Here is a 24,747-nt window from a genome sequence, read left to right as displayed (position 1 = left end):
GGATTTTCTTTGTTTTTGTGTAATTTTTCATTGTGATTTTTTTGTATCTACTGTGAATGCCTGCAAGGAAATAGAGTTTGGTATTGTATATGGTGACATATATGTACTTTGATAATAAATTTTCTTTGAATTTTGAACTTTAATTCTTATTTTGAAGCAATTTCTCCTGCAATCAGGGAGGAAATGCAGACTTGTTGTGAAGGGAATCCCTTTTTCAGTCGGTTACCAGACTGAATGCACCCAGTGTACAGGGGCATTTTGGGAAATGTAGTTCCAGTTCTCCGCTTGGCTGTTGATTACAGTACTGTACTGCCCCAGCTCGGGGCTGGTTTTATGCCCAGTCGGTTGTCGCCGTTCCTCACTCCTGTGTGGGGAAGTCTCGCCCCCGCTATTGCGTGAGAGAGAACTTCACCGGGACTGTCCGCCTGTTTTGGGAGGTCGGCTGCCTCCGGGACCGATTCTCGGCGAGCGGTGAGAGCGGCCTCAGCTCTGTCCTCTCCCAGTCAGTGGTCATGTCCGGAGCTGGCAGCGTCCCTGAGGAAGTGGACACCGACGACTGCTTGGTGAACTACTCTTATATATTTAGTTCTGATATCCTAAAGTAAGTTGTTTTATGTGTCAAATAGGGAAGAACATGGGAAAGAAGGAGCCCTCGCCTGTCAAACATTTCCCCTCTCATTTAATATGTTCCTGACAGATATTCCTGCGGCCTCCTCTTTGTTGTGTCAGTTCCCCATCGGCCTGCATTTGCTGATCTTAAAAAAATATATATTTAATTGCTCTTTTAACATCCCAAGCAATCCAGCCTGACAGCCACAGTGTAAAGAATTATGAGAAATCACCACTCTCTGTGAGTTCTAACATACCTCAGTTTTAAATAATTATCCCCTAATCTTGTAACTGTGTCCTCTCATTAGAGAATCTAACATGGTTTGAAACGTCTTGACATTATGCCTCTCAGGGAAAAATAACTTCAATTATTCTAAACTCCAAAGATCATTACCATGTTTTTTTTTAAGCTATTTGTGATAGCACGTTTATCTTATCTTGGGAATTATCCTGGTTGGCAAAATAAAAGAGATGTAGAGTGAATTTGGGCCTATTATGTTTCAGTTGTGGATAAAGACTCCTGTTTTGCTGCATAATTTCCTGCTTATGAGGTTCCCTAAGACTTCTTTCCCATGGGAGAAGACTTGCACAGTTCTCTGTGAGTCCTTTCTACTTGCCAAAGTTATGGTTCTGTCTTTATTTGAATGAATCTGCAAATCCAAAAGTCAAAATCAGAATCAGGTTTATTATCACCAGCATGTGACGTGAAATTTGTTAACTTAGCAGCAACAATTCCATGCAATACATAATATAGAAGAGGGAAACGATAATAAACAAAATAGTAATAATAAATAAAAAGTAAATCAATTACAGTATACATATATTGAATAGATTTTAAAACATGCAAGAATCAGAAATTCTGTATTTTTTTAAAAATGAGGTAATGTCCAAGGGTTCAATGTCCATTTAGGAATGGGATGGCAGAGGGGAAGAATCTGTTCCTGGATCGCTGAGTGTGTGCCTTCAGGCTTCTGTTCCTCCTACCTGATGGTAACAGTGAGAAAAGGGCATGCCCTGGGTGCTGGAGGTCCTTAATAATGGACACTGCCTTTCTGAGACACTGCTCCTTGAAGATGTCCTGGGTACTTTGTAGGCTAGTACCCAAGAGGGAGCTGACTAGGTTTACAACCCTCTGCAGCTTCTTTCGGTCCTGTGCAGTAGCCCCTCCATACCAGACAGTGATGCAGCCTGTCAGAATGCTCTCCACGGTATGACTATAGAAGTTTTTGAGTGTATTTGTTAATGTGCCAAATCTTTTCAAACTTCTAATGAAGTATAGCCGCTGTCTTCCTTTCTTTATAACTACATCTATATGTTGGGAAGTTAAATCCTCAGAGATCTTGACACACAGGAACTTGAAACTGCTCACTCTCGCCACTTCTGATCCCCGTAGAAGGCTGGAGGCCAAAGAAAACAACCTGTCCTGGGGTTAGAAGGCTGTGTCTGTGCATAGGAGGAAGGGAGGATGGGGCTTGTTTTGATGTTGTGTTTTGTTTTGTTGTGATTTTGTGTTGTTCTGCCGAGCACTGTGGGCGTGCTTTGTTGGCACTGGAATGTGTGGTCACACTTGGAGGCTGCCCCCAGCACATCCTTGGGTTGTGTCGGTTGTTAATGCAAATAACACATTTCACTGTAGGTTTCAATGTACATGTGATAAATAAATCTGAATCTAAAATCTGAAATTAATTACTGTCATCTCTCATGAACAGGGACAAAGTTGCATTCATCACAGGAGGAGGATCAGGCATTGGATTCCGAATTGCTGAGATTTTGATGAGGTACTGGGCGAAGGTTGAAAAATGTCTGTGTGTTTATGTACTTCTATGAAGTTTCTCATCATTAATGCCTGAAGTGATGGGGATTGCCCTGTCTGGTGCCCATAGTGTGCCAAAAGATGCACGTATCCCTTTGCAAAGGAACAGTGGAGCCTTGCAGGTCCACGTGCCCATTCTGCCTTTTAGTTATATCATGGCTGATCTGTGTCAGTGTGACAGCCTTTGTGGTATCCCTCTAATGCAGGGGTTCCCAACCTGGGGTCCATGGACTTCTCAGTTAGTGGTCAGGAGTCACGGCATAAAAAAGGTTGTGAACCCCGTTGTAATAAGTACCAAGCTCAAATGGGCCAGGTCGTTGCCATGAAGTTATTTTCCACAGCCCGATATTCTCAAGCTGTCCAACAGGATAATGCTGGGATGGGGACAACAGCTGGGGAAAGGTATCTTGTTTATTGTGGATGCTGTTAAGCCATTTGTGGAAAGAACCCTGTCTCAGGGGATTTATTAATGTAGAGCTACAGTGTGGAACAGGCCCTTCCATCCTAACGAGCTAATCGCCCAGCAGCCCACCAATTTAACCCTAGTCACAGGACAATTTATAATGACCAATTAATCTGCTAACTGATACGTCTTTGGCCTGTGGGAGGAAGCCAGAGCATGCGGAGGAAACCCACATGCACACGGGAAACATAAACAAATTCCTTACAGACGGCAACGGAATTGAACTCTGAACTCCCAACGCCCCGAGCTGTGATATGTCACACTAACCGCAAAGATTTGTTTTGTTTTAAGTTAAATATATTCTCCCTTCCAGTTTTTCTGCCTGTGCTACCTTGAGTCCTGGAGTCATAGAAAAGTGCAGCACAGCACGGAAACAGGCCCTTCAGCCCATCTAGTCCGTGCCAAACTATTTAAACTGTCTAGTCCATTGACCTGCACCTGGACCATACCCCTCCAATCCATATACCTATGCAAACTTCTCTGGTCTGTTGAAATCAAAATCACATCTGCCACTTGCACTGGCAGCTTGTTCCACACTCTCACCACCCACTGAGTGAAGAAGTTTCCCTCATGTTCTCCTTAAACATTTCACCTTGATCTCTAGTGGAAAAAGCTTATTTACATTTACCTTGTCAATACCCCTCATAATTTTGAATGCCTCTTGCAAATCTCCACTCAATCTTGTACATTCCAAGGAATAAAGTCCTAACCTATTCAATCTTTCCTTATAACTCATGTCTTCTAGTCCCAGAAACATGCTTGTAAGTTTTCCTGGTTTTCTTTGATAAGGTGCCATGTATGAGGCTGCTTAACAAGATAAAATCCTATGGGGTTACAGGAAAGATACTGGCCTGGATAAAGGAATGGCTGACAGGCAGGAGGCAGTGGGTGGGAATAAAGGGGGCCTTTTCTGATTGGCTGCTGGTGACTGGTGGTGTTCCTCAGGGGTCAGTATTGGGACCGCTACTTTTCACATTGTCAGTGATTTAGATAATGGAATTGATGGCTGTGTGGCAAAGTTTGCAGATGATACAAAGATAGGTGGAGGGGTAGGTGGTGCTGAGGAAGCAATATAATTGCAGCAGGACTTCGACAAATTGGAAAAATAGGCAAAAAAGTGGCAAATGGAATAGAGTGTTGGGAAATGTATGATAATGCATTTTGGTAAAAAGAACAATAGTGCAGACTATTATCTAAATAGGGAGAAGGTTCAAACATCAGAGGTGCAGAGGGACCTGGGAGTCCTTGTGCAGAACTCCCAAAGGTTAATTTACAGGTTGAGTCTGTGGTAAAGAAGGCAAATGCAATGCTAGCATTTATTTCAAGGGGATTAGAATATAAAAGCAAGGAGATGATGCTGAGGCTTTATAAGACACTAGTCAGGCCACACTTGGAGTACTGTCAACAGTTTTGGGCCCCATATCTCAGAAAGGATGTGTTGTCATTGGAAAGATTCATGAGGAGGTTCACAAGGATGGTACCGGGGATGTAGACGTTAACATATGAGGAGCATTTGGCAACTTTGGGCCTGTACTCACTGGAATTTAGAAGAATGCAGGGAGATCTCATTGAAACCTACCAAATGTTGAAAGGACTAGATAAGGTGGATGTAGAGAGGATGTTTCCTCTGGTGGGGGTATCCAGAACTAGAGGACATATCCTCAAAACTGAGGGGTGACCTTTTTGAACAGAGGTAAGGAGGAAATTTTTTAGCCAAAGAGTAGTGAATCTGTGGAATGCTGTGCCACAGACTGCGGTGGAGGCCAAGGTGTACTTAAGGCAGAAGCTGATAGTTTCTTGATTGGTCAGGATATCGTAGGATATGGCAAGAAGGCAGGTGTATGGGGTTGAGTGGGATCCGGGATCAGCCATGATGGAATGGCAGAGCAGATTCAATGGACTGAATGGCCTAATTCTGTTCCTATGTCTTATGGTCTTTCCTGTAGGTAGATGACTAAAACTGCACACAATACTCCAACATACACAAAATACTGAGGAACTCAGCAGGCCAGGCAGCATCCATGGAAAAGAGTAAGCAGTCGACATTTCGGGCTGAGACCCTTCATCAGGACTCTTCATTAGTCCTGGTGAAGGGTCTCGGCCTGAAACATCTGCTGTTTACTATCTTCCATAGTTGCTGCTTGGCCTGCTGAGTTCCTCCAGCATTTTTGTGTGTGTTGCCTTGGATTTCAGCACCTGCAGATTTTCTCATGTTTGAGACACAATACTCCAAATTAGGCCACACCGACATCTTATACAATTTCAATGTAACATCCCAGCTCCTGTACTCAATACTTTGATTTATGAAGGGCAGTGTACTGCCACTTTCAATGAATTATGGATCTGTATTCCCAGAACCCTTTGTTCTACCACACTCCTCAGTGCCCTACCGTTCACTGTGTTAGACCTACTCGTGAAATGGGTATCCTGACTGCAGGAGCTGTGGCCACCTCCGGATTAGAACAATGGAATTTGAACAGTAACTTTTAGCCAATATAGACTAAGAATTGTTGTTCTGTTCTGTTGCAGACATGGATGTCAGACGGTTATTGCCAGCAGGAGCCTGGAACGAGTGCAGGCAGTAAGTAGACGTGCTTCACTGATGTAGAAAAAGAGAAGAGTAGAAGAAGCAGCAGTGGCCATTTGGCCCCTTACGCTTGGCCCACCCTTCAGTAAAACAATGGCCAGTATTTTACCTCCTGCACTAAACCCAAATCACACCCAAGTCAAAGTAAGTTTATTGTCAAAGTACATACACTGTATGACACCATATACAACCCTGAGATTCATTTTCTTGCAGGCATTTCATGGAAAATAAAGAAATGCAATAGAAAGCAATAGATAAATAGAGACTGACAAATAGCCAATGTTAAAAAATAAATTGTGCAAATAAAAAAATAACTCTGTGGAGAACATAAGTTGTAAAGAGTCCTTGAAAGTAAGTCTTGAGGTTGTAGAATCAGTTCCTTGTTGTGGTGAGTGAAGTTATCCACACTGGTACTGGAACCTGATTGTTGTAGGGTAATCACTGTTCCTGAACCTGGTGCTGTGGGACCTAAGGCTCCTGTCGGATGGTAGTGATGAGAAGAGAGCATGATCTAGGTGGTGGGGTTCTGTAATGGATGCTGCTTTCTTTTGGTAATGTTCCATGTAGATGTGCTCGATGCTGGGAAGGCTTTGCCTGTCTTAAACTGGGCTGTATCCAGCATTTTCTGTAGACTGTTCCATTCCTGGGAATGGGTGTTGCACATAGCTAGGATAATTCTGTTGAAATCCAATAGTCTGTCAGTCTCCTCTTGTATGCAGTCAATGACACAGCCTTCACTACCCCCCTTCCATACAGAATTCCTAAAGGTCACTGTCTTCCTACTTGCTTACTTACTGCCTATTACGCCACTGACAGTAATCCTCCGTCTCTGTCTGTCCTTGGCCACCTCCTCCCTTGTGGCTCAGGTGTAGCTCAGGGTCCTTGTTTCTGCCATTGTGGAACAGTGCCAAATTGTCTTCGGTCTCTCGTGTTTGCTCCACCCTTCAGGAGTCCAGCAAAGTGCTGTCTTAATGATGGAGTTGGCTTCTCTTCTCATCATGTGCCCAATCCATCTACAACACTCCCTTATGATGATTGTGGCCATGACCTCTTGATGACACTGAAGGAGTAGTTTGTGGTTGGAGATCTTTCTTGGCCAGAAAATACTGGCGATCTTCCAAAGGCTCATGTTGTGAAATGTCAATAGCTTGGCAAGGTCGCTCTCTGTAATGCGCCAGCGTTCTGATCCACACACAGCTGTCACTATCCTCAGAGTAAGGAAATTTCTTCCCAAGCCACAATGACAGAACCTGCCTCAAGAAGGCAATATCCATCATCAAAGAGCCACCATCAAGTTCAGGAACATCTACTTTCCTTCAGCCTTATTGAACCATCCAGCAAAACCCTAATCATTACAGTCTGGCAACATTCTCATCACTTTGCACTAAAATGGGCTTTTTTTTAGTTCTAATTGTGTTCTTCTTGTAAAAAGTGTGTATAATTTGTGTTTCATTATCAGAATCAGATTTATCATCACTGATATGTTAGGTGAAATATCATCTGCCATCAGATTTCTGAATGGACAATGAACCCATGTACACTACCTCAATTGCTTTCTTATTTTATTTTGTTTTCTTTTTGCACTATTTAATTCAATTGTTAAAAATATATTTCTAATTGTAATTTATAGTTTCTATTATGTATTGCAATGTACTGCAGCCGCAAAACAACAAATTTCAAGATGTATGCCAGTGAATTTAACCTGACTCTGATTCTGAAATGTGTTGTTTTATGGCAGCAGTGCTGGACAAAGACTAAAAAATCTACAAATTACAAAAATAAATGGTGTAAGTAAAAGGCATATTGAGGTACTGTTCTTGAGCTCATGGACTATTCCAAACTGATGGCAGAGGGGAAAAGACTGTTCCTAAAACAGACTTCAGGTTCCAGTATCTGCATCAATAACTTTATTTCCTATCAAAATGGGTAATCTTATATTTTCTCTCCATTCAATTCCAACTGCCAGCTCCTCACATTTTGCCTATCTCTGTGTCTCTTCCCCCAACCTGTTCCCCAAACATTCTCCTCCCTGCTTACACTGCATCTATAAATTGTATAAATGCCTTTCTTTACTGATCCTTCACAACTGCTTGCTTGCCAATAGGTTATTGAGGTTGAGTTGGGACTAGGTTGTACAAGTAAAGGAGCTGGATTATGTGTCCAGAGAGGAACTGTTAACCTGTAGGATAACGAACTGTTAGCACAAAGTAACATCTCATAACAATATTTGAAACACTGCTACTCAATTCAACTTCCACAGTTAGTCAGTATTGCCTGCTAATCTTCAAATCACTGCTCCAACCACTCATTTCATCTCTTTCTCCCTCACTCTCCCTCAATTTCTCTCTCTCTCTGCCTGCCTCTCTCTCCGTGTTTGTGTTTGTGTGTGTGTGTGTATGTGTATACACACACACACACACACACACACACACACACACACATATATATAAATAATAAATAAACAGATAGATAGATAGATAACTAGATAAATAAATAATAATTTTTTAAAAAGAAGAAAAAAAACACACCTCCACAGTGAGATGCAATCTCTGCAGGAAATCTGTGTCTGTGAGAAGGTCACACAATCAGCCATGTGATGTTAACCAGTTATCTGGCTCGATAACTGTTTCAGAAAGGTTGATTGAAGGACAAATGTTGGCCGAGACAGGATTTGTTTGCTTTCCACTTATTTATTTAGAGATACAGTGGAGAACAGGCCCTTCCAGCCCAGCAACTCACTGAATTAACCCAAGCCTAATCACAGGACAATTTACATTGTCCAATTAAACTACTAAACAGTAGGTCTCTGGAAACCAGAGCACCCAGAGAAAATCTAGGGGCACACGGAGGGAATGTAGAAACTTCTTACAGATGGCGTCAGAATTGAACTCTAAACTCCAGCACCCTGAGCTGTCATAGTGTTGCACTGATCGCTACATTACGGTGGCGTCCGATTAATATTCCTTTTCATCAGAATCTATTTCCTGTGCTGTTGCTGACTTTTTAGCCTGTCTACTTTTGAGCTGAGTAGGACAAAGGGGGAGAGAAAAGATGCAACAGGAACAACTGAAAGAATGGAATGAATTGGGAGTCATAAAAACATCGCTCTAACCGCTACGCGACCGGGGCGCCCCACAGTATCATTCCGTTCTGATGCTTTCCAGTCATTGCGCCCCAGGGCTGGCATAGTTTGTACAAGTGGCGTCTTATCGTTGCTAGTGTCAGCTGGTTTTTCCTGGGATACTGCTTTGTTTTTTAATTTTTGGGATTTGGGCATCTCTGGAACATCAGCATTGACTGCTGCTCCCTCATTACAGCATTCCCCTACCCTTCTGCATCGATCACCGAGAAAGATGTGGTCAGCGGGCACTTGGGAACACCACCACCTTCAGGTTCCTCTCCGATCATTGATTTCAGGAGGTCTGTGAGCCAGTCCTCATTCAGGGATCAGAGCTGGAGATGGTCAGCTACTTTAAATTCCTGTGTTATCTTTTCCAAGGATCTGTCCTAGGCCTAGCACTTAAGTCCAATTACGAAGAAAGCACAGCAGCACCAGGAATGGAAACACCAATTGCCTTGAATGGAAGAACCTACAAAAAGTAGTGGATACCGCCCAGTCGATCATGGGTAAGCTCTCTCCACCATTAAGCACATCTACAAGAAGCCATGTTGTAAGAAAGCAGCATCCATTATCAAGGACCTCCACCATCCAGGCCATGATCTTTTCTCGCTGTTGCCAACAAGAAGAAGGTACAGGAGCCTAAGGACTCACACAATCTGGTTCAGGGACAGTTATTACCCCTCAACCATCAGGCATTTGAACCAGAGGGATTAACTTCACTCACCCCATCACTTTATTGTTCCCATACCCTATGGAGTCACTTTCAAGGATTCTTCATCTTAAGTTCTCAATATTTATTGCTTATTTATTTTTTATTATTTCTTTATTTTGGTACTTGCACAGTTTGTTAATATTTGCATATCAGTTGGAGGTGGTCTTTCATTGATTTGTGTTTCTTGTATTTACTGTGAATGCCTGCAAGAAAATGAACCTCAATGTAGTGTATGGTGACATTTATGAACTTCAATAATAAATTTACTTTGAACTTTGAAGTCATGCATCCTGTCATGGAACTACATCACTGTCTGTAGGAGAACCTGCATCAGAAGGACTGCAGCACTATAAGAAGCTGGGTCACCACCACCGGCAATTAGTGTGGGCCACTAGAATTTTTCTGGAGCGATGGAGGCTGAGGGGAGATCTGATAGTAGTTTATAAGATTATGAGAGGCATAGATAGACAGACTTTTTTGCCAGAGTTGAAATGTCGAATACCAGAGGGCATGCATTTAAGGTGTGTGTGGGGGGGGGGGGGTTAATTTCAAAGGAGATATGGGGGCAGGTTTTTTTTCAAAGAGTGATGGATGCCTGGGATGGTGCAAGAAGCAGATACAATTGGGATTTTTAAGAGGTACTTCAATTGATCCATGAGTATCAAGAAAATGGAAGGTTATGTGCACTGTGTATGCAGAAGAGATTAGTTGATTTTGATTACCAATTTAATTGGTTCAGCACAACATTGAGGACCATGGGGCCTGTTCCTGTGCTGTACACATGGAGTGCTGGAGGAACTCAGCAGGCCAGGCAGCATCTACGGAAAAAAGTACAGTCAACATTTTGAGCCAAAAGCCTTCAGCAGGACTGGAGAAAAAAGCTGAGGAGTAGATTTAAAAGGTGGGGGGGGGGGGGGAGGGAAGAGAAACAGAAGGTGATAGGTGAAACCTGAAGAGGGAGGGATGAAGTAAAGAGCTGGGAAGTTGATTGGTGGAAAAACATTTTGTGTGTGTTGCTTGAATTTGCAGCATCTGCAGATTTTCTCTTGTTTGTGATTGGATTACTACACTGAAGTCTCTTCCAGGGATGCCTAACCTGAAGAAGTGCAGCTCTTCCCTTCAATGGGAGTTCAGTGAAACCCTCTCTCACTGCTCCCCCTCTGTGATCCCTGCTGCTCTCCTACTCTTTAGCCATCCTTCCCCCTTCACCTTTCACCAATTTGGTATTCTGGTGTTTCTCTCTCCCCTCCCCACCTCCCTACTCACCTTTTTTTCTCCAGACCTGCTGAAGGGTTTCAGCCCAAAACATCGACTGTGCTCTTTTCCATAGATGCTGAGTTCCTCCAGCATTTTGTGTGTGTTGCTCGGATTTCCAGCATCTGTAGATTTTTTCTTGTCTGACCCTGTGCTGCACTGTTCTATGTTCTGAGGAGTGAGGACAGATGAGGGAGGAGAGGAGAAGGGTGAATGGGGAATGTACAGTAAATAGTGAGGAGAATGGGGGTGAAATTACCAGAAGTTAGAGAAATCGATGGTAATGCCATCAGGTTGGAGGGTGCCGAGATGAAAATGAGGTGTTACTCTTCCAAGCCGAGTGTAAGAATAATGAGTATCTTTCATTCTGATCCAGTCTGCTGCGAAGCTGCGTGCGGCCACTGGGCAGCGCTGTCTCCCAGCGTCAGTGGATGTTAGGAAGCCTGAGACCATCATTGCTGCTGTGGAGGCGGCACTGCAGGAGTTTGGGAAAGTTGATATCCTGGTGAACAGTAAGTCTGAGCTTGTAATTCCTGTTAGCATCAGGGGCAGAGGGGAGGTGCACAAGATAAATGTCCACTTGCCCTGGCAAGTCAACGTACCTATTGGTCCACAGGACACCTTGACCCGATGGACACAGAATTTTGGAGTATGTTCAGTTCTGACTGTACGATTCAGATTTTTTTTGATTAATTTTTTTGATTAATTTTGATTAATTTATTTCTCACATGTACATTGAAACATTCAGTAAAGTGCATGGTTTGCATTAACAACCAACACAAGCCAAGGATGTGCTGAGGACAGCCCACCATGTGACATTCCAGTGCCAACCTAGATCATAAAACGTTACAGAACAGTACAGGCCCTTCGGCCCACAGTGCTGTGCCAACCTCTAAACCTACTCTGAGATCAATCTAACCCTACTTAGCCCTCCATTTTTCTATCGTCCAAGTGCCTTTCCAACAGTTTCTAAAATGCCCCTAATGTATCTGCTTCTACCAGCTCTCTGGCAGGTAATTCCAAGCACTTACTACTCTCTGTGTTTAAAAAAAGAGAGGCTACCTCTGACACCCTCCCCATACTTTCCAACAGTTACCATAAACTGTGCCCCCTTGTTTTAGCCATTTCTGCCTTGATAAAAGTCCCTGGCTGTGCACCCAATCTACAGCTTTTATCATACCACTGGCATTTGTCATGAAATACGTTGTCTTGTGGCAGCAGTACATTGCAATATGTAAAAATACTATAAATTACTATAAGATATATATATTAACAAATTCAATTAAATAATTACAGCAAAAAAAGAAAAAAAATGCTAGTGTTCATAGGTTCATGAATCATTCAGAAATCTGATAGTGAAGGGGAAGAAGCAAAGGTTGGGGGTGTTGTGGATTGTGTGGAAGGCTGTCACAGGTTACAGTGGGACACTGATAGGGTGCAAAACTGGGCTGAGAAGTGGCAGATAGAGTTCAACACAGATAAGTGTGAGGTGGTTCATTTTGGTTGGTCAATTATGATGGCAGAATATATTATTAATGGTAAGAGTCTTGGCAGTGCGGAGGATCAGAGGGACCTTGGGGTCCGAGTCTATAGGACACTCAGAGCTGCTGCACAGGTTAACTCTGTGGTTAAGAGGCATACGGTGCATTGGCCTTCATCAATCATGGGATTGAGTTTAAAGCTGAGAGGAAATGTTGCAGCTGGTCAGACTGCACTTGGTGTACTGTGCTCAATTCTGGTCACCTCACTATTGGAAGAATGTGGAAACCATAGAAAGGGTACAGAGGAGATTTACAAGGATGTTGCCTGGATTGGGGAGCATGCCTTATGAGAGGTGACCTGATAGAGGTGTATAAGATGATGAGAGGCATTGATCATGTGGATAGTCAGAGGCTTTTTCCCAGGGCTGAAATGGCTGCCACGAGAGGGCACAGTTTTAAGGTGCTTGAAAGTAGGTATAGTGGGGATGTCAGGGGTAAGTTTTTTATGCAGAGTGGTGAGTGTGAGGAATGGGCTGCCAGCAATGGTGGTGGAGGTGGATACAATGGGGTCTCCTGGATAGGTACATGGAGCTTAGAAAAATAGAGGGCTATGGGTAACCCTAGGTAATTTCTAAGGTAAGAACATGTTTGGCACAACTTTGTGGGCCAAAGGGCCTGTATTGTGCTGTAGGGTTTCTATGTTTATATGTTTCTAAGCGGTTCTTAAAATATTGAGTGTGTCTTCAGACCCCTGTACCTCCTTTTCGATGGTAGCAATGAGAAGAAGGCATGTTCTGGATGGTGGGGGTCCTTAATGATAGATGCTGCCTTTTTGAGGCAATGCCTTTTGAAGATGTCCTGGGGAGGCTAGTGCCCGTGATGGTATCAGTCACCTCTTATCCGTATTCTCAATGTAGCCATAGTCGTAACATAGTCCAGTGTCCCTTACTGTTAGTAAGGTCCTTCTTTCTTCCCCTAGGTGCAGCAGGAAACTTCCTGTGCCCTGCCAGTGGCCTATCATTCAATGCTTTCAGGACTGTCCTGGAGATTGACACAATCGGAACCTTCAACACCAGCAAAGTCCTGTATCAGAAGTGGTTGAAGGTGAGCCTTGTCTGTCCCAGTGGACAAAATGGATAAATCTGACTAATGCTCCTGGTTATTTATTTGCAAACAAGAGAAAGTTTGTAGATGCTGGAAATCCAAGCAACACACACAAAATGCTGAAGGAACTCAGCAGGCCAGGCAGCATCTATAGGGAAAAGCACATTCGACGTTATAGGCCGAAACCCTTCGGCACAACTGAAGAACAAAAGCTGAGTAGTAGATTTGAAAGGTGGGGGGAGGGGAGAGAGAAACGTGAAGCGGTAAGTGAAATTTGGAGGGGGATGATGAAGCAAAGAGCTAGGAAGTTGATTGGTGAAAGAGACAGAAGGCCATGGAAGAAAGAAAATAGTGGGGGGAGGAGCACCAGAGGGAGGCGATGGGTTGTCAAGGAGATAACATGAGAGAGGGACAGAGGATTGGAAATGGTGAAGGGGGGTTGGGGTGTGGCATTACTGGAAATTTGAGAAATCGATGTTCATGCCATCAGGTTGGAGGCTGCCTAAACGGAATTTAAGGTGTTGTTCCTCCAACCTAGGTGTGGCCTTATCCCAACAGTGGACAAGGCCCTGAATGGACATATCAGAATGGGAATGGGAAGTGGAATTAAAATGGGTGGCTACTGGGAGATCCCATTTGTTCTGGTGGACGAAGCGTAGACGCTCAGTGAAGCAGTCTCCCAATCTACATCAGGTCTCGCCAATATACAAGAGGTCACACAGGGAGCAACAAACAGATGGAGACAGTGAGATCGAGAAAGAGAAGGGAAGTGTCGGAACTGGACCAGGTGAATTTGAGGGCAGAGTGGAAGTTGGAGGCAAAATGGATGAAATCCAAGTTCAGCCCAAGTGCAGGAAGCAGCACCAATGCAGATGTCAGTGTAGCGTAGGAAAAGTGGGGGACGGACACTAGTGTAGGCAAGCAACATAGACTGTTCCACATAGCCAACAAACAGGCAAGCAACATAGACTGTTCCACATAGCCAACAAACAGGCAAGCATAGCTGTGAGTGGCCATGGCTACCTCTTTTGAGTGAAGTAAGTGGGAGGAGCAAAGGAGAAATTATTTAGAGTGAGGACAAATTCAACTAGGCGGAGGAGAGTGGTGGGGGGGGAGGGGGGCGGTGGAGGTGTATTGGGACTGGACATCCGTAGTAAAAATGTAAAGATGGAGTCCAGGGAACCTGAAATTAGATTGAGTTAAATAATCTAAACACAAGAGATTCTGCAGATGCTGCAAATCCAGAGTAATACAAAATGCTGGAGGAACTCAGTAGGCCACTTCCCTCTTCCTTTCCAGTCCTGATAAAGTGTCTCAGGCAAAGAGTCGACCATTTATTTCCCTCCGTAGATATTGCCTGACCCACTGAGCTCCCCCAGCATTTCGAGTGAGTCAGATATTCCCACCATTAAAGCACATCTACATAGAGCGTTGTTGCAGGAAAGCAGCTTCTATCATCAGGGGTCCCCATCATCCTGGTCATGTTGCCTTCTCTCTGCAGCCATCAGGAAGAAGGTACAGGAATCTCAGGACCCACAGCACCAGGTTCAGGAACAGTTACTAACCCTCAACCATCAGGCCCTTGAACCAGACAGGATTACTTCATTCAACTTCACTTGCTCCATCACTGAACTGTTCCCACAGCCTGAAGACTCAAATTTCAAGGACTCTTCATCTCACGTTCTCAATACTCATTGCTTATTTATTTATTATTATTATTTCTTTCTTTTAGTATTTGCAGTTTGTTGTCTTTTGCACACTGGTTGAATGTCCATTTGGTGTTGTCTTTCACTTTTTCTATTACGGATTTATTGAGTATTCCCACAAGAAAATGAATCTCAGGGTTGTATATGTTGACATATATGTACTTTGATAATACACTTACTTGGAACTTTTTTTGGTGAACAAACTAAAATTAGGAATATTCCAGAGTCAGAGTTGGAAGGGAACAGGGACCTTCCAGAGTGCATGGACGTAACTGGAAGCCGGATGTCCGTGAGTGTAAGGGTGATGGGCAAAATGGATTTTAACTGGAAGCCGGATGTCCGTGAGTGCAAGGGTGATGGGCAAAATGGATTTTAACTGGAAGCCGGATGTGGGCAAAATGGATTTTAACTGGAAGCCGGATGTCCGTGAGTGCGAGGGTGATGGGCAAAATGGATTTTAACTGGAAGCCGGATGTGGGCAAAATGGATTTTAACTGGAAGCCGGATGTCCGTGAGTGCAAGGATGATGGGCAAAATGGATTTTAACTGAAAGCCAGATGTGGGCAAAATGGATTTTAACTGGAAGCTGGATGTGGGCAAAATGGATTTTAACTGGAAGCCGGATGTCCGTGAGTGCAAGGGTGATGGGCAAAATGGATTTTAACTGGAAGCCGGATGTCCGTGAGTGTAAGGGTGATGGGCAAAATGGATTTTAACTGGAAGCCGGATGTCCGTGAGTGCAAGGGTGATGGGCAAAATGGATTTGAAATGAGTTAGGAACAGAACTGAACTTCAGTCCTTTGTTGGGACTATTCTGATTCGTTTCCTGTCTCCACAATGGCAAAAAATATTAATACGGAATCGATCATTATCTCCCAGTTTTTTTGGTAGTTAGGGCCTGTTTCATCAAAACAATAGGTTCTTGGATCCAAATCAATCAGACAGAAAGACACAAACTGCAATTATCTATGTAGAACAGAGCCTGCATTTAAATAGTTAGTGCGTTGTGCACGGGCCCCTCTCACTGCAGTACACCTTCCACTTGATCCATGCACTGTTCACGATCAGCTGTCAGTGTGACGCCTTGAAGAACTTCTCCCAAGCTCCATAAGCCCTCTACATTTATACCCTTTCCACTGATGTTAAACACTGCAGTAAGTGGACCAATACCTGGCAGCATGTCAAACTTAAAACCAATCATCACTTGTCACCACTCTTAACAAGTCACACCCTGATGTTCAACTAACTTTCCTGTTGCCACAGTATTGCCTCTCATGGTGCAACCCACAGCTTCTGCAGATGTTTCTGTTACATTCAAGGCCACAGTGATGGTGATCTTAAATGTGAACCCTTTACAATATAGGGGTGGATGTGACCATGGCATGTCATTCCAGATGGGGCAGCTGTGTCTCATTTCCAGACTGGGATCGTCCTCTGGAAGTTCTCCTGCTAACTCAGCTTGTAAGATAGTAATAACTGAGACCTGCAGACCATCGAGTCAGAGAGCACTACTGCACAGAAACAGGCCCTTCAGCCCATCTAGTCCATGCTGAACTGTTATTCTGCCTAGTCCCATCTGGTCCATAACTCTCCATGCCCTTCCCATCAATGTACCTATCCAAACTTTTCTGAAACATTGCATTCAAACGCACGTTCACTACTTCCACTGGCAGCTCATTCCACACTTGCATCACCCTCTAAATGAAGGAGTTTCCCTTATGTTCTCCTTAAATATTTCATCTTACACCCTTAACCCATGACCTCTAGTTCTAACCTCAACCAACCTCCTGGGAAAAAGCCTGCTTGGATTTACTCTGTCTATATCTATCATAATTTTGTATACCTCTATTAAATCTCCCCTCAATCACTTATGCTCCAGGGAGTAAAGTCCTGACTTTAGCATCCAAATAAACATTTGAATAGTCAATAGACCAAATGCTAATGAATATTCATGATTGCCATGGTTAGCATACATGTAATGGGCCAAATAGTCCAATTCTGAGCAATACCCCTCTATGACCTGAGTTTGTTTAACTTCTCGATGCAAGCTGTGATTGAAACTGGTTTGTCTTTGTGTTGAGCCAGTGAACTGCAAACAACTTGAACCTAAATTTTCTATCACAACAAAAAGGCTGCTGTGTAGAAAACAAAGTTCAAAGTAAATTTATTATCAAAGTATACAGATGTCACTATAGACAACCCTGAGATTCACTTTCATGCAGACATGCACAGTAACTATAAAGAAACACAATAGGATCATTAAAAAGCCATATACAAGAAGACGGACAAACAATCAATGTACAAAAGACAACAAATGGCTCAAATACAAAAAGAAACAAAAACTATTAATAAATAAATAAGCAATAAATATCAAGAACTGCAATGAAGTCCTGGAATGTGAATCCGTAGGTTGTGGGAAATGTTTGGTGATGGGGTGAGTAAAGCTATCCCCTCCAGTTCAGGACCCTGATGGTTGAGGGGTACTAACTGTTCCTGAATCTGATGGTGTGGATATTTATGCTCCTGTACCTTCCTCCTGATGGCAACAGGGAGACGAGAGCATGGCCTGGGTGATGGGGGTCCCTGACAATTGATGCTTCTTTCTTGTGACAGTGTCCCATGTAGATGTGCTCAATGGTGGACAGGTTTTTTACCCTTGATGGACTGGGCTATATTCACTACTTATTGTAGACTTTTCCATTCAAGGGCATTGGTGTTTCCATACCAGGCTGTGATGGAACTACCTTTGTCCTTGAACGGAAAAGCATACAAAGCAAGGCAAGTAAACTGATCAAGATTACCAACATCAGACATACAGTACTGTTCATGAAAAGCTGCCAGTGAAAGCAAAGTAGATGTTATTGTGAAAGTTTGTAGAAAGTTGTGTCTGACATTCCTAACCCTGAGTGTTCCCTCAGGACCATGGTGGAGTTATTGTGAATATCACGGCAACACTGGGCTACCGGGGCCAGATCCTCCAAGCCCATGCTGGCTCTGCCAAGGCTGCTATAGGTAGGTGTGTACTGTAGGTACTAAACAGTTCCTGATCTGAACTGCTATCCTGTTGCCAGAAATACAAAACCATAAGACATAAGAGTAGCATTAAGCCATTTGACACCTTGAGTCTGCTCCACCAGTCAATTGTAGCTGATTTATTTTCTCTCTCAACCCCATTCTTTTGCCTTCTCTCCATAACTTTTGACACTCTGACTAATGAAGTACCTATCAACCTCCACCTTAAATATACCCAATGACTTGGCCTCCACAGCCACCTGTGGCAATCAGTTCCACAGATTCACCACCTTCCAGCTAAAGAAATTTTTCCCGACTCTGTTCTAAATGGATGTCCCTCAATTCTGAGGCTCTGCCCCCCACTACAGGAAGCATTCTCTGCACACCACTTTATCTATGCCTTTCAATATTTGGTAGTTTTCAATGAGATCCCCCCCCCCCCCCCCCCCCAAACTCTAGCAAGTACAGGCTCGGAACTACCAAAGTCTCTTCATATGTTAACCCTTTCATTCTTGGGATCATTCTCATGAACCTCCTCTGAACACTTGCCAATGCCAGCCCACCATTCCTTAGTTGCCAGTCCTACCCTGTGATAGCATGGCTCATGGACCTCTGGTTCTCCTCCGGAAGTCAATAATCAACTCCTCAGTCTTGCTGACATTGAGTAAGAGGTTGTTGTTGTGGCACCACCGGGCCAGATTTTCAATCTCCCTCCTATACTGTATGCCGAAATGTCACAACCTTTGATTCAGCCTACATCAGTGTTGTCGACAGCAAGTTTAAATATGGCATTGGAGCTGTGAGCCACACAGTCATTAACTGTAAAGCAAGTAGAGACTGGGGCTAAGCACACAGCCTTGTGGTGTACTTGTTCTCTTAATTATTGAAATCAAACCCATGTCCATCACTTGCACTGGCTCCTCTTTCACACTCTTACCACCTGAGTGAAGAAATCCCCCTCAGGTTCCATTTAAACACTTCACATTTCACCCGTAATCTATGACCTCCAGCTGTAGTCTCACCGAACCTCAGTGGAAAAAGCCTACATATACTCCTCATAATTCCATATACCTCTATCAAATCTCTCCTCATTCTCCTTGTGCTGCAGGGAATAAAATCCTAACCTATTCAACTTTTCCATAAAACTCAAGTTCTGCAAAATCTCTGTAAATTTTCTGTGCACTTTCTTAATCTTATTGATATCTTTCTTGTCGGTAGGTGACCATAACTGCACACAATGCTCTAAGTTAGGCCTCACCAACATCTTCTACAACTTCAGGATAACACCCCATCTCCTGTACTCATTACATTGATTATGAAGGTTAATGTGCCAAAAGCTTTCTTTATGACCCTTTCTATCCATGACATCACCTTCAAGAAATTAGGGACCTGTATCCCCAGGATGTTTTATAGCATAAGACCGTAAGATATAGCAACAGCATTACGCTATCTGGTCCATTGAGTTTGCTCTGATTTATTATTCCTCTCAATCCTATTCTCCTGCTTTCTCCCCATAACCTTTGATGCCCTGAATAATCAAGAATCTATCAAACTCTGTTTTAAATATACTCAATGACTTGGTCTCCACAGTCATTTGTGGCAATGAATTCCACAGATTCAACATCCTCCTCATCTCTCTGTATTAAATGGACATCCCTCTATTCTGAAGTTGTGCCTTCTAGTCCTAGACTCCCACACTACAGGAAACATTCTCTCCATATCCATTGTATGTAGGCTTTTCAATATTCCATAAGTTTCAATGAGACCCACTCCCCATTCTTCTAAAGTAGTGAGTACAGACCCAGAGCCATCAAACGTAACATGTAGTAACTAACTGGGAGACGTGACTACCATTCCGTTGCACTCACATCCATCATCATGAAGTGTTTCGAGAGTCATGAGGCACATCAAGACTCTGCTACCCCTCACTGGACCCCCTGCAGTTTGTGTATCGTCCCAACCGCTCAACAGATGACGCCATCACCACCACCCTCCACTTGGCCCTCACCCACCTGGAGAAAAAAGTCACGTACATTTGAATGCTGTTCATAGTCTTCAGCTCAGCATTCAACACAATCATTCCTCAGCACCTAATTGGAAAGCTGAAACTGCTGGGCCTGAACTCCTCCCTCTGCAACTGGATCCGAGACTTCCTGACTGGGAGACCTCAATCAGTCTGGATTGGGAGCAGCATCTCCAACACCATCGTACTGAGCATGGGGGCTCCCCAGGACTGTATGCTCAGTCCACTGCTGTTCACTCTGCTGACCCACGACTGTGCAGCAATACACAGCTCGAATCACATCATCAAGTTCGCCGATGACAAGACCGTGGTGGGTCTCATCAGCAAGAACGACGAGTCAGCATACAGAGAGGAGGTGCAGCGGCTAACAGACTGGTGCGGAGCCAGCTGCATCACTGCCTGGTTCAGGAATTGCACCGTCTTGGATTGCAAGACTTTCCAGTGGTAGTGAGGTCAGCTGAAAAGATCATCGGGGTCTCTCTTCCTGCCATTACAGACATTTACACCATATGCTGCACCCGCAAAGCTAACAGCATTATGAAGGACCCCACGCACCCCTCACACAAACTCTTCTCCCTCCTGCCATCTGGCAAAAGGGCTCTCATAACCAGACTGTGCAACAGTTTCTTCCCCAAGCCATCAGGCTCCTCAATACCCAATACCCAGAGTCTACATCATTTATTATTATATTAAAATTTGTCCTCTACTGTGCCTATTGTCTTGTTTATTAATTATGTATTTATTAATTAATTATTGTACTGGCCTGCACTGTTTTATGCACTTTGTGTAGGTCTATAATCTAGTGTAGTTTTTGTGTTGTTTTACGTGTAGCCTTGAGTTGTCTCACATAGTCTAGTTTAGTTTCATGCAGCACCATGGTCCTGGTGGAACGTTGTTTCATTTTTACTGTGTACTGTACCAGCAGTTTATGGTCAAAATGACAATAAAAAGTGACTTGATTTGACTTGACCTGCTCCATTTCCCAGTGGAACTGCATGCTGAATTAGACTTGTTGCTTTAAAAAGAACTGCTAACTGACCACAGCTTGCTCCCTGTTCTCTACAGACGCAATGACAAGGCACCTGGCAGTAGAATGGGGACCTGACAACATCCGTGTGAACAGTCTGGCTCCAGGCCCCATAGCTGGGACAGAAGGTTTTCGAAAGTTGGGTAAGAAGTCAAGTTCAACTTCATTGTCATCTGACTATATATTTTATTTTTATTTATTTTATTTAGCGATACAGTGCAAAACAAGCCCTTCTAGTCTAACGAGCTGAAACTGCCCAGCAACTCCCCTATTTAATCCCAGCCTAATCACTGGACAATTTACAATGACCAACTAATCTACAAACCGGTATGTGTTTGAACTGTGGGAGGAGACCCACACATTCTACGGGGTGAGCGTACAGACTCCTTATAGACAGCATTAGAATTGAACTCTGCACTCCAATGCCTCGAGCTGTAGTAGTGTCACACTAACCACTGTATTACCAGGGCACACAACCAAACGAAACAACGTTCTTCCAGACCACGGTGCACCCACAAAACATAAATTAGACACAGCACATCAAACAAAATATTGCCATAACTGTGTTAATTAAATTTAATTCAAAATGCATGCAGTGCACATACAGTAAACAACTGGCTGTCCTAGTGACGAGACCTCAGTGACGCAGAGTACACATTAGTCTCACATCCTGAGGGAAGAAGCTGTTACCCAGTCCATAGCCCTAGTCCTGATGTTTCTGTAGCTCCTTCCTGACGGAAGTGGGTCAAAGATATGGTAGGATGGGTGGTAGGGATCTTCAAAAATGCTTCGGGCTCTTTGTCTTCAACATTCCTGGTAAATGTCAATGTATGGAGAGACTCCATGCTTGCGGGCTGCCCCCAGCACATCCATAGATTGTGTTGGGTGTTGACATTTATGGCACATTTCATTGTATGTTTTGATGTACATGTGATAAATAAATCTGAATCTATGGAGAATTAAGACTGCAGATCATAAACAGAAGAGATTCTGCAGATGCTGGAAATCATGAGAAACACACAAAATGCTGAAGGAAGTCAGCAGATCAGGCAGCATCTATGGAGATGAATAAAGTCGATATTTTGGGCTGAGTCCTTACATTAGGATGAGGAAGACTGGGAAGAGACTGCAGAAGCTGGAATCTGAATTTAGAAGCAATCTGCTAGAAGAACTCAGTGGTCAGGCAGCATCTCTGGAGGGAAATGATAGGTCGATGTTTCAGGCTGAAATCCTTCATCCATACCAAAGATAAAGTGGAGATAGCCAGCGAATCCACCTACTGCTTACCACCCCTTACCTAGGCATACAGTATCGTAGTGGTTAATGTAAAGCTGTATGGCACCAGCGATCACAAATTGGGGTTTAGTTCTTATCACTGTCTGAAGGAGTTTGTACGTTCTCACCTTGTACGCATGGGTTTCCTCCCACAGGTCACAAAGAGGTATGGGTTAGGGTTAGTAAGTTGTGGCATGTTGGTGCTGGAAGCATGCTGACAGTTGCAGGCTGCCCCCAGCACCTCCTTGAACTGTTGACAGAAACTACACTTTTCACTGTGTGTTTCAATGTACATGTGACAAATAAAGATCATCCTTTCGGAGATGCAGGAATCTGGAATAACATGCAGTCTGCTGGAGGAACTCGATGTTTCAGGTTGAATCCCTTAAGACAGAGGGAGGTGCCCAGTGGATCCACCTATTGCTTGCTTGCTCTTTGCCAGCTCTTGCTCCACCCTTCCCCTGCCCTCTTTATCGTGACTGTCCATTTCCCTCCATTAATTCTGTCTGACCTGCTGAGCCACCAGTGGTTTGTTTCAGAATCAAAATCCTAAAAAAGTTTAATTTCTCTGGCATATTTCTGTTGTTTTGTGTTAGCAGTACTACATGATAATAAAAACTGTAAGTTACAATAAAAAATAAATATTAAAATTAAATAGGTAGTGCAAAAAGAGCGGGAAGAAGTAGAATGGTAGTGTTCGTGGTCCATTTAGAAATCTGATGGCAGAAGGAAGAAGCTGTTCCTGAAATGTTGAGTGTGTTTCTTCAGACTCCTGTACCAACTGCTTGATGGTAGCAATGAGAAGAGGGCATGTCCTGAGTGATAGGGGTCCTTAATGATGGAATACGCCGCCTTGAGGGATTGCTTTATGAAGGTGTCCTCGATGCTGGGGAGGCTCATGTCCGTGATGGAGCTGGCTGAGTTTACAACTTTCTGAGCAGCAGTCCTCTGTACCAGACAGTGATGCAACCAGTTAGAATGCTGTGCATATGCATCTGTAGAAATTTGCTAGTCTTTGGTGACATAACAAGACTCCTCAAACTCCTAATGGAATATAGCCGTTGCTGTGCCTTTTCATTATGTGCATCAATATGTTGGGCTCAGGACAGAGATTCAGAGATGTTGACACCCAGATGTGTTGCAAACATATAGTGCTCAGATAGCAGAGCCTTACTCAGCGGACACATCACCCCTGGGTCACTGAGTTACATTGCCTCCTGCTAAAGCAGTGCCTCAGTTTTAAACTTCTCAAGCTTGTCCCTCCACCACCTGTGACTCTGTTATTCTTCACGTTTGCTGCTTTTCTTTAATTCTAGACTTTGAGTTTACACAATGTTTCGCTAGAAAAAAAAAAGGAAATAAAGGTTAGCTTTATTCAGGTTGCCCTATTGCTCCTTCTCAGGCTCATGATCTCCCTCCTCCTCCTCCTCCTCCTGTTTCTCCAATGGTCCATCCTTCTCCTATCAGATTCCTTCTTCAGCTCCTTATCTCTTTCATCTCTTCCCTCCCAGCTTCTTATTCCATCCTCCCTCCCACACTCACCACCCTTTGCACTCCCCATCTCTCCCTCACTCTCTCTGCTACTTAAAACCGAGTTGTGGTGAAAGATCTTTGATCTATACTGTTAAATCTCCTCCTCTTTTCAAAGATGCTGCCTGACCTGAGTGTTTCCAGTGTTTTATTTTGTTGGTTGTTATGTCCAACAATGACGGTAGACGTGTACAGGAGAATTTTTAAAGTAGAAAAGCTGTTACACTGGGGCAGTTCCTCTCTCTGGATCTCAGAAATCGGGGTTTCAGTGGTATGAGTGGTTATCACTAACTGGGGTATTTCTTGCCTGCAGTAGGTGACCATGACTTCTGTGCCTGTCATGCCCTTTGCTCTCCATGAAGTGATGCAGAACTGCTTTCCTGGCTGCTGTTGATCTCATTCATTCACATGCTAGGACAGGCATGTCCCTATCTCACTGGGGTTTAACCCGCCTGTTGAAATGGTGTACCGGGGTGTGGCCATTTTCACATGCAAACAGCTACTTGGAGCCACAGGTGAGAGCTGAGTGTCCAGTGGGGACCAAAGGTGAACAACCTGTCCCAGAATGGATACAAGAAGCCCCTTCACCAGGGATGCCACCCCTCCCTGGACACCCCTTACACCCACCATATTTTACAGTGTAAGTAATTGTTTTATGGCTTTAAGGGCTTTTCTATTCCTAAACCTTGTTCTCTCTCTTTTCACCAGGTGGCTTGGCGCAGTTGGCAGCAGGCCACCGGAAACTGATCCCACTGCAGAGAGTGGGGACCAAGACAGAAATAGCCCATGGAGTGCTGTACCTTGTGAGCTCAGCAGCGTCGTATGTGACTGGTGCGTCACTTGTGATCGATGGTGGACACTGGCTCAGTGGAGCCAATAACATGTCGACCATGCTGTCGCTCCTACAAACATCAGCCAAACTGTAAACCCACCAAGCTGTGAATTTTCAAAGGTGAATTACCTATAGTGTTTCAATGGAAGGTAAAATATGGGATGTGTCAAAGTCAAAATAAAATTTGTTATCAAAGTA

General features: G+C 43.8%; 1 protein-coding gene across 3 annotated transcripts; it reads left to right on the top strand.

Moving 5' to 3' along the window:
- Positions 1–270: 270 nt before the first annotated feature.
- On the top strand, positions 271–24,747 carry decr2 (2,4-dienoyl CoA reductase 2, peroxisomal). Of its 3 annotated transcripts, none has more exons than XM_073060033.1 (8): positions 271–563; positions 2,319–2,387; positions 5,415–5,466; positions 10,936–11,071; positions 13,020–13,144; positions 17,769–17,862; positions 20,951–21,055; positions 24,426–24,747. In XM_073060033.1, exons 2-8 carry the CDS (start codon positions 2,383–2,385, stop codon positions 24,641–24,643), a joined length of 735 nt encoding a protein of 244 aa, XP_072916134.1. In that variant the 5' UTR covers positions 271–563; positions 2,319–2,382; the 3' UTR covers positions 24,644–24,747. The 3 variants fall into 3 exon arrangements, with proteins under 3 accessions (XP_072916134.1, XP_072916131.1, XP_072916133.1); XM_073060030.1 differs by having other exon boundaries at positions 271–601; XM_073060032.1 differs by lacking the exon at positions 271–563 and adding an exon at positions 1,167–1,207.

The sequence above is a fragment of the Hemitrygon akajei genome, chromosome 11 (genome assembly GCF_048418815.1).
Source record: "Hemitrygon akajei chromosome 11, sHemAka1.3, whole genome shotgun sequence".
NCBI lineage: Eukaryota > Metazoa > Chordata > Chondrichthyes > Myliobatiformes > Dasyatidae > Hemitrygon > Hemitrygon akajei.
This window is presented reverse-complemented; position numbering and strand designations above follow the sequence as displayed.